The following is a 10000-nucleotide window of genomic DNA, read 5'->3' on the forward strand; positions in this document are numbered from 1 at the left end:
CCCGACAGTCCTTTTTTGTGGACGCTGACAGTCGCTGTGACAACCACGGACGGTAACAGGAACACAGGCGACACCGGCAGGAGTTACATGAACCGAATACAATATTCAATAAGTCGGTGTTTTCCGGCTTTAAAATCTACTTTGTGTTTTCGGCTTTCTGTGATGTTTACTAGCTACGCCTTTTCCTACCAGCACCGTCAAGACAGATATCACAAATCACGCCACATCCGGTACAGCCTTTCAAAATAAATATCAGGGTAGCGCATTTGTCTTCCTTCGTCAAACAAAAGTTCAACGCGGACATTAATATCATGTATTAAAAATAAATCTGCTGTAAAATGAAAAACACAGGGGCTGTTTTTCATCTTAAAATGTATTTTAATTGTTTAAGTTATTTAACCTGTGAGAAGGTTGTCGGTTCTTCTTCCTGTTTGGGTGGGGTTGATAGAGGAAGCAGAGGAGAGCAGATAAAGAGGACACAGACAGAGACAGATGCTCTGTGTGATTGAAACACTGCCGTCTGTCGTATACATGAGGACACAGTCAGGATGGAAACTCTTCAAGCTGTCGTGCTTTTCTCCTCAAAGCCTCCCCAAAACCTAAACTGTGTTAAAATCTTCTTAATGAGCCATTTCACTTTTACACAATTGTAAAACAGCAAGACAGTTTGTCAGGAACACCAGTGACCTCATTTACCTGACTGACAGTCACAGGGAAGACAGACAGATACAAGATGAGACCCGACCGTCCCCCAGAGGGCCCACATTGTCTGTATGACAAATCCTGGTAATCTGATTACTCTGACATCTGTTTGGTAACATGCTGAAATCAAATAAAAGATGAACTGATGAGGACAGGTGGCTCCTGCACTTTTACTGAATCTGAGTCCTGTTTTGTTAATCCAGTTTGAACTCTTTTACTGTTTCATGTCATATCATATTCACACGGTTCACGTTTGTGCATACAGTCTCTACAACATGTCAGTGTTAAGGTCTGTCACCAACATACGTCTCCTGCTGCTACCGTTAACTTTATGCTTCTGCCTCAGTCGTCACATCTCACACCTGGACTGATGGACTGATGGACTGATGGACTGATGGACTGATGGATGGATCGTAGGACAGGCTGACTGGCTGCAGCCCTTGGGGATCGGAGGCTCATAGACCAGAGCATGTGTTGGAAAGTCAATTGAACTACCACAAAGACATGCTGAATAACAACAGAGAGACACACATGGACACTTTGTATGTTGTGTGTCTCTGTCTGTGCTCGTAACCCGTCGCTGCCTCCAGCTCATGAAACAATCTGAAAGTGTGCGCTGTTGTCCTCATTCGTAAGATTCAGGGTGTTGAGACAAGTGTGGAGCTGCTGCAGAGAGACTGAGGAGGAGCAGGAGGAGCGGGAGGAGCAAGAGCAGGAGGAGGAGGAGGAGGAGCGGGAGGAGGAGGAGGAGGAGGAGGCAGCAGGAGGAGGAGGAGGAGGAGGCAGCAGGAGGAGCAGGAGGTGGAGGAGGAGGAGCGGGAGGAGGAGGAGGAGGAGGCAGCAGGAGGAGCAGGAGGTGGAGGAGGAGGAGCGGGAGGAGGAGGAGGAGGAGGAGGCAGCAGGAGGAGGAGGAGGCAGCAGGAGGAGCAGGAGGTGGAGGAGGAGGAGCGGGAGGAGGAGGAGGAGGAGGCAGCAGGAGGAGGAGGAGGAGCAGGAGCAGGAGGCAGCAGGAGGAGGAGGAGGAGCAGGAGGAAGAGGAGGAGTAGGAGGCAGCAGGAGGAGGAGGAGGAGGAGCAGGTGGAGGAGGAGGAGGCGGCAGGAGGAGCAGGAGGAACAGGAGGAGCAGAAGGAGCAGGAGGAGGAGGAGGAGGAGGAGGCAGCAGGAGGAGCAGGAGGTGGAGGAGGAGGAGTGGGAGGAGGAGGAGGAGGAGGCAGCAGGAGGAGGAGGAGGAGGAGGAGGAGCAGGAGCAGGAGGCAGCAGGAGGAGGAGGAGGAGCAGGAGGAAGAGGAGGAGTAGGAGGCATCAGGAGGAGCAGAAGGAGCAGGAGGAGGAGGAGGAGGAGGAGGCAGCAGGAGGAGCAGGAGGTGGAGGAGGAGGAGTGGGAGGAGGAGGAGGAGGAGGCAGCAGGAGGAGGAGGAGGAGGAGGAGGAGCAGGAGCAGGAGGCAGCAGGAGGAGCAGGAGGAGCAGGAGGAGCAGGAGGTGGAGGAGGAGGAGCAGGAGGAGGAGGAGGAGGAGGAGGAGGCAGCAGGAGGATGTGACGTCCTCACCTGGTCAGCTTTACTCTGTCCTTTTCATCGTCAGCATTTCACAGGGAGGAGATAGAAAGCGAAAGTCATGATGTCACTTCCTGTCAAGCCACACCTCTAACCAATCATGGACACTCGACTCTGGACTCATCTGTTTAATGATATTTAATGAATAATTATCATTAATATTTAATGATGGAGGCTCAGGTGAGTGAAGGTTCATTAAATGCTGCTTGTCTGAACACATGAGGTGAGTCACATGACGCACATGAAGCCAGTCACATGACGCACATGAAGCCAGTCACATGACGCACATGAAGCCAGTCACATGACGCACATGAAGCCAGTCACATGACGCACATGAAGCCAGTCACATGACGGCCTGTTTGAGAAAGACGGTAACAAAGCTGCAGTCTGACTTTGGTGTTGGGTCCACTGAAATCATCTTTAAAGGAATTCACTCATTGAATGTCGTCATGTCTGTTTGAAAAACACACATGAACTGTGTCAAAGAGTCTTCCTGATTTATTGACTGGATTGGATTTGATATTCATTGTTTTCAGTCTGTTTTCTTGTGCTCGGTTCTCTCGGTTCTCTCGGTTCTCTCGGTTCAAGCTTTGTGGTTCAGTTGATAAAGGTCAGATGTCAGTCCAGGATGATGCTCTGGGTTTTCAAAGCCTGTGTGGGGCCAGTCCTTCAGGACCAACATATCCAGGTCTTTGGGGGTTCCTGTGTGATCCTGACACTGCTGATTCTGCCGGCTCCCCAGCTCCTCTGTAGGTGCATCAGTTCTCTTGGTTTGTAGCAGGTGTCCTTTGCTGTCTTTAAGTTCTCTGCTTTCCATCTTCCTGGTTGTGCTGATAATGTTTGTTGAGCGTTCTGCTGGTTTTGAGGTCTCCTGGGTGCTTCAGGTGTGTGCCTGGCCTTGCACACGCTGCTGGTTCTCCAGGTTTGGTATTAGTTCTTCATCTGTGTGTTGTCCAGCTGGAGGTTCTGTAGCTGGATGCTGACCTGGTCCTCAGAGTTCTGCTGGTTCTGCTCCTGGTGAAGAGCAAATACTGTGATTAACAGTTGCATTTAGAGGAATCTAAAGCCCTCACATCTAAACCACAAGTCCATCTGATCTGGCAGCTCTATGGTTCAGGCTCGGTTGAGTTTAGGCCACGAAACGGTTTGGTTAAGGTTTGGGAAAGATTGTGGTCGCGGTGTTGACTCTCGGTTGGAGACAGGATGCCAACGGCGGTCTGTGGTGCTGAGACTATCTGTGGTGATCTCCTCGTGACTTCTTCTTTTTGAGCGTTTTTGGCATATCTTGTCTTTATTACAGACAGACAAGAAATGAGGGCGATGAAGGTCCCTGATCGAGACCCAGCAGCAGATCTAACAGTTACAAGGAGACCTGAGACGGTCGCTCTCACGTCTGAATAAACAGCTCGCGTTCAGACAGTCGGGACGGCAGGTCTGACAGGATCACGTTCAACACGACACCAATCTGAACCGAATGCTGTCAGAAAACATGAAGACACACAGAGGAAGAGACGTGTGGTCTTCTGTCGTACAGTTCCTGGATCAGTGTGAGGGAACAGTACCTGCTTGGGTTGGAGCTGGCAGCTGTACTGGGCCAGTGTGGAGTACAGGAACTGGTACTGCTCTGTGGTTTGGATCATACCACCCCTGCACAGGACGGGGGAGGGACAACAGCTTAGACAAGTGACATTTTGGGAATTAACCAAATGTGGAAGCACAGACAGAGACAGAGAGCGGCGGAAAGAGAGGACCGTTTCATCTACCTGTCAAGTCGAAGCTGACACACCGTCTCCAGGATGTCCACCTGGCCAGTTTCTCTGAGCTGCTGAGTGCCGATACTGCTGACTATAAAACAGCCCGTCCTCCCTATACCTGCACTGAGGGGACGGAAGACGGATTAATGGAATTCATGGTCATCATTCACTCACTTCAGCCTGATGATTGACCCCTAACCCTAACCCTGAAAACATCACCACAGGACGGCTAACTGCTGCTCTTATCTGTATCTCTGGCTGTAGCTAGCTGTTAGCTCAGATGACTAGCTTAGCTGACGGAGCACTGGGGGATCGTCTCAGCCTCTGAGAGCAAGGAGACAGGTTTGACGACGGGGAGAACTGTACCGAGGTGGTTTACAGTGGCTCAGACCAGGACTCAAGGGACGATGAGAGGTACGAGGTGATATTGCGAGACAGGACAGGCTGCAGTTAGCTTGTTAGCATGCTAACTTCAGGAGACATCCCTGCAACACAATGTCTCTGACAGAATGGTGTAATAATAACGTTAGTTCAGTCTAAAGATCACTAAAACTTTTGTTATTCAGTTTATTTTAGTTGAATTTATCATCATGCTTAAAATCTATATTCATTCAAATAAAGTCAAACTGTGGATGAAGGACGTTTCTGTCTGTCTCTACAGGCTGAGCCACGTCATTTCATCTGTTTCCTCTTTCCAGTCGTATCTTTAGAAACACATTTCTGCGTTTTTAAGCACAGATCTGCTTCTTTGCATGTGCAGACGGCCTGCAGGTCACATCCACGACGCAGCCCGGAGACACTTTCATCTGTCCTCTCGGCCGCGGTTGACTGCTCAGGTACGCCCGTCAACGCTCTCGAACAGGAAGCTTTCGACACATCCGCCGCTCTGTTTTGATTCCTCAGAAGCTGCTTTTACTGTTCAGTAACTCAGATGGTAAATGTGTCCTGCATGCAGTCGCTGCACTCTAAAAGAAAACCTCTTTAAATGAGAGCTGGGGTCACTCAAAAGCAAAACAGTAGTTAGAAATTAGAAATAGAAATTCTGAAAAACAATTATTAAGAGAAATAAGTAATAATTCTATGAGATGTTTGTGTCAGCACTCAGCTTGTCTTTCAGTTTGTGAGTCTTATTTTTCCGTAACGTCACAACTTTTGTCAAAAAATTTGAACTATTTTGCAATCAGACAACATTTTGCACTTGCTAGCATTTAGCATGGCTGTTAGCAAACCTTGACTTTCGTCTTTTGTATGTGACAGAAAACAAACTCAGCCGTGATTTCCTCGTCTTGTTTCTCAGTTTTGGTCACTTTCCTTCCTCCAGTTACTCTCTGGTGAAGAGAAAATCAGAAAACTGTGATGTCTGTCTGAATTCTCGAGCAGCTGTGACAGTCCAACACCAATCTGTGTTTTCTCACATCAGCTGTGAACGTTCACACAACTCCCACAATCCTCCTCTGCTGAGGAGGAGCACTGACAGCGAGCGAGAAGAAACCAACCTGCAGTGGACGATGATTGGTCCAGGACTGGGGACAGGGGCTGTGATTGGCTCAGAGCTGGACGGTAGGAGGGACTTGCTGTACATCTCCACCTCCTCCACCAGTCTCAGCAGAGGAGCGGTGCATTGTGGGATGTGATGGTCAGGCCAAGAGGTGAACCAGTAGTGTCTGATGGGACGGCGCTCTGCACACAGCTGCACGCACGCACGCACGCACACACACACACACACACATTTGTCATTTTTACTGGATGTGACTGGATCATACTTGTTGATGCGTTCATGTGTTCATCACAAATACTTGAATATTTCCCTCTGAACTGCAGTGGAGCAGAAGTGAAGTACTCCAGTGAAGTACAGTTACCTCAGAATCGTTCTTGGGCGTGTGTGTTTACTACACCTGGATCTCCATGTCGGTGACAGTGAACCCGTCTTTCTCTCGGCTGTCTTTCACTCTGAGGAGGAATCTGCCGAATCGGCCTGTTTCTCCTTCCTCCTCCTGCTCTTCCTCCCTCTGCTCCTCATCGTCGTTATCGTCGTCCTCCTCCTTCACCCTCCTCCTCCTCCTCTCCCTCGGCTGTGGCCAGTACAGCTCACATTTCTGGAGTAAACACCGCAAACGCTTTCAGGACAAGTCAAGAGAAGGAAGACAGGAGGAGCAGAGGAGGAGTCGCGTCTCCTCACCTCGTTGTTCTCCTTCAGTTGGGTGACCATGACGATGATGCTGCTCCTCTCCTGCCACACCATGTCCCAGAAGTCCCCCACGGTGTGCAGCATCGGCCCCTGGGTGGCGACGTAGGCCCTGGGAGCTCCTTTGTAACCCTGCAGCAGAGAGGAGGAGCTGCTCCTTAGCTTCAACAGCAATCAGTCAATCAATCAGTCAATCAATCAGTCAAAATACAGCACCTTTAACACAGATCAATATCAAAGTGCTTTTCAGGTGACTGACCATGATGGAACAGGACAATAGAGCGATATGTGTGGAAGCAGATGAAGGTCATGGTGGTGGAAAATACTGTTTCTGATGCACCTGGAGTCACATCCAGCAGTGATGTCAGCGTGCACCTGGAGTGCACCTGGAGTGACTCTTTAAACGTGTGTTTGAGTGCCTTCACACACTCATTCATCAGTCTCACGGACCTGGGTCAGGTGTGAACGTAGGGCTGGGCGATAAAACGATAACGATATGTCTCACGATAGACACGTAATCAATATCAATAAAAAATGTGTTTGATAAAACATTCGATAATTTTTTTCTTTGTTGGAAGAAACAGTTGCGAAACGAGGTTGGTTGCATGAACAAAGGTGCTCTCAGGTAACCGAGCAACGTAGGGAGTGATCGCTGAGCAGTGGGAGTGACACGCTGACACGCCCTTTGGAGCGCAGCCGTATTCGCCAACGTCCAACAACATCTGCAACCGCAGCACCACCGACAAGCAGCAGACCGCCATGCAGAGGTATCTGCTTCAGTGCCTGATGACAAATCATCTAAAAGGCACGAAGACGTAACGGAGGCAGCGGCATCTCATACAGCTAAAGACACGCTTCACTGAGCACTGAGGAGAAGCCAGCTTACAAACAGCTCTTACACGTACTTTTTTATAATTGAATAGTTCATGTATGTTTAGAGGGGCTGCACGGTGGCGCAGCAGGTAGTGCGCGTGCCTCACAGCAAGAAGGTTGCCGGTTCGATCCCCGGGTCAGGCGGGGCCTTTCTGTGTGAAGTTTGCATGTTCTTCCCGTGCATGCGTGGCTTCTCTCCAGGTACCCCGGCTTCCTCCCACAGACCAAAAACATGCTCATTAGGTTAACTGGTGACGATGACTAGGTGTGAGTGTGAATGTTTGTTTGTCCCTGCATGTGGCCCTGCAGCCGGCTGGCGACCGGCTCAGGGTGTACCCGCCTCTCGCCCATCGTAGCTGGGATAGGCTCCAGCCCCCCGCAACCCCGAAAGGGATGGGCGGTATAGATAATGGATGGATGTATGTTTAGAGTAAGAAGAGCGACTGAAGTTGTTCTTAAGTCTAGGCTGGTGCTGTGCTGTCTGTCATGTTTGTTTGTTTGTTTGTATGTTACTGATGTCAAGTCCACCAGTGTTTACAAAACACTGCACATATCTGAAAACATTTTATTCAGCAGAAGGTGAATCAGTTGTGAACTTTCTGCACTAAACCTGCAGAAAAAAAGTTCTCAGGTTTCTCTGTTTACATTTTTACACTTTTTTTACATTTAATATTTGAGTGTTTTCCATGGTTGTGTTGACATTTCCTTTCCTTTCTGCCTTGATAGCTGAGGGGATTATAATCAGAGGAAGGTAAAAATGTTTGAATGTTTAAATTGGATGTATTTTTCTCCTGGTCCTTATTTTAAATAGGTCATAAAAAATATCAATAATCATCGATATCGACCGATATAAAACACTTATATCGTGATACAGTTTTCAGCCATATCGCCCAGCCCTATGTGAACGTGTCACAGGATCCTGTTTCCATCTGAGACCTCCAGAGAGGGTCCCGTTTTACGAAGGCCAGGACAGGATGTTAAAAACACGCTGTGTCGCGTCATATCGTGCTTCTGATAAATTAAGAGTTTAAATTAAACTAGAGCAGAGTTTTAGACAAGACAAGAAAATAAGAAACCCACAGCTTCATCACGTCCCTCCGCGTCTGAAACCGCCAACATCCTTGACCTCATTAGACAGGAAGTGAATGATGACTGTTTATCAATAACAACCGCCGAGCGTCCAATCAGCATGTCGCCAGTTTAAACTCATTTCCATGTTTTTATTGATACGTGTAAATGAATTCGTGTGTTTGCAGCTTTTTCTGTGTTTAACAAACTGTTGGTCCACATCAGGAGGAGCAGCAGGTGTCTGTCAGCAGATTAACACACACACACACACACACACACACACACACACACACACACACACACACACACAGCTGAGGCTGCAGAGTGTGAGGGATGCGTGGGCTGGCTGGGGGGAGGGGAGATGAGTCAAGGACGTGTCACTTCCTCCCTCACTTCCTGTGGTTTTCCTGGTTGTCAGACTCCCACGCTGCCAAACCGACAGCTCATATCTGAGTTTCTGTTTGCTTAGCTGTCCGACACACACACACACACACACACACACACACACACACACACACACACACACACACACACACACACACACACACAGCAGACGCCCACGCTGACTGACAGCGCTCTCACACACCATCAGCTTGTTTGCTTTGTGATAAAACACTGAAGGAAACGTGTTTTCACTGTTTAATCAGGGACTGAGTAATAAAACAATAAAGTCCAAACTAAGAGACGACACAATGACACGTATTGATCACCTGATCAAGTGATCACAGCGTACTGACGCTCAGTAAGAGGGAACATTAAGCTTCTTTACGTTTGCATACAAACGTTTTCACCATCAAACACGTGAAGTTCAGCCTCGCGGCTCCATGCTGGACTTTGATGACTGTCACTTCCTTTGCTCTGGGGAGCAGCAGGGCTCTGTGCTCGGCCTCCTTCTCTTCTCCACCCACACCACCTCATGTGGTTTTTCTTACCTGCTCTACCTCACTGATACTCAACCTGTGCAGACTCCCGCTCTCAGCCCCGAACTGATCATCTCTGTATCCTGACAGATCAATCAGTCTGTTATTAACTGGCTGAACTATCTGACTCTTGGATAATTAGTCGAGCATGTAGCTCCTGCTGAAGCCTCAAACTGTCCTGTTTCTACTCCTGTTTGTGAACAAACATGTGTGCTAATGCTGATGCTAATCTTTGAGCTTTAGAAGTGTTTGGACAGAGCCAGGCTAGCTGTTTCCCCCTGGTTCCAGTCTTTATGCTAAGCTAAGCTAAGCTAAGCTAAGCTAACCACATCCTGAGTATGGGTGGATGGAGTTAGCCTTTGGTGTCTATCATCTCATTAAAGAAAATGTGTTATTTGTTCTGAACCGGACGAAACAAACCGACCTCCAATATGGCCACCACGGAGAGCGCCCCGCCCCGCTCCATCACCTGAAACACGTCTGCAGGCTTTCAGGGTTCAGAGAGCTGCAGCCTGACTGGACTCAGTATGACATAAGTTAGACTCTGACCCTGATGTAGTTGGCGTTGATGTAGCGGTCTGGCCCTGCCTCTTCCTCCGGGCTCCTCAGGATCACCCGGCTCTCAGGGTCTAAAGAGAAAACAGCAAACCGGCGTGAAAACGGCGTCCGGTGTGTCTCTGCTGACTGCAGGAGGACAGGCGAGTCACTGACTGGGTAGGATGGTCTTGTATCTGTCTTTGATCATGTGTCCTGGAACGTCGAGCTCCGCAGCGCTCACGAAGTTCGGAGGGATCTTCTGTGGAGGAGACAGGGACGAGCTGGAGGTTAAAACAAACACGCCTCATCCCACCTGTTTTCTCAGGAAAGTCAGGAAGTTGATTGATCGAGCGGACGCCGCGTTACCTGATACTCTGCATTCAGAGTGTTTATGTCCTCGGCGGCC

General features: G+C 49.0%; 2 protein-coding genes across 2 annotated transcripts in view; both read right to left on the reverse strand.

Annotated features, from left to right (window-relative positions):
* LOC139334763 (ADP-ribosylation factor-like protein 8A) overlaps positions 1-213 on the reverse strand; it is a 9730-nt gene extending 9517 nt beyond the window's left edge. The window contains exon 1 of the mRNA XM_070967912.1: positions 1-213. This exon is cut by the window's left edge and continues 205 nt beyond it. The gene's annotated coding sequence lies outside the window, so the exon portion shown is untranslated.
* Positions 214-3040: 2827 nt separating this feature from the next.
* LOC139335417 (tyrosine-protein phosphatase non-receptor type 7-like) overlaps positions 3041-10000 on the reverse strand; it is a 7461-nt gene continuing 501 nt past the window's right edge. Inside the window, exons 2-10 of the mRNA XM_070969013.1 lie at positions 9961-10000; positions 9769-9853; positions 9607-9686; positions 6191-6328; positions 5907-6107; positions 5508-5701; positions 4021-4134; positions 3820-3904; positions 3041-3271 (exon numbers count right to left, since the gene is read on the reverse strand). The exon at positions 9961-10000 is cut by the window's right edge and continues 141 nt beyond it. Of these exons, the coding sequence (XP_070825114.1) occupies positions 3188-3271; positions 3820-3904; positions 4021-4134; positions 5508-5701; positions 5907-6107; positions 6191-6328; positions 9607-9686; positions 9769-9853; positions 9961-10000 (1021 nt within the window). The 3' untranslated portion in view covers positions 3041-3187. The remainder of the gene's footprint in view (positions 3272-3819; positions 3905-4020; positions 4135-5507; positions 5702-5906; positions 6108-6190; positions 6329-9606; positions 9687-9768; positions 9854-9960) is intronic.

This window comes from Chaetodon trifascialis, chromosome 8 (assembly GCF_039877785.1).
Source record: "Chaetodon trifascialis isolate fChaTrf1 chromosome 8, fChaTrf1.hap1, whole genome shotgun sequence".
In the NCBI taxonomy this organism is placed as follows: Eukaryota; Metazoa; Chordata; class Actinopteri; order Chaetodontiformes; family Chaetodontidae; genus Chaetodon; species Chaetodon trifascialis.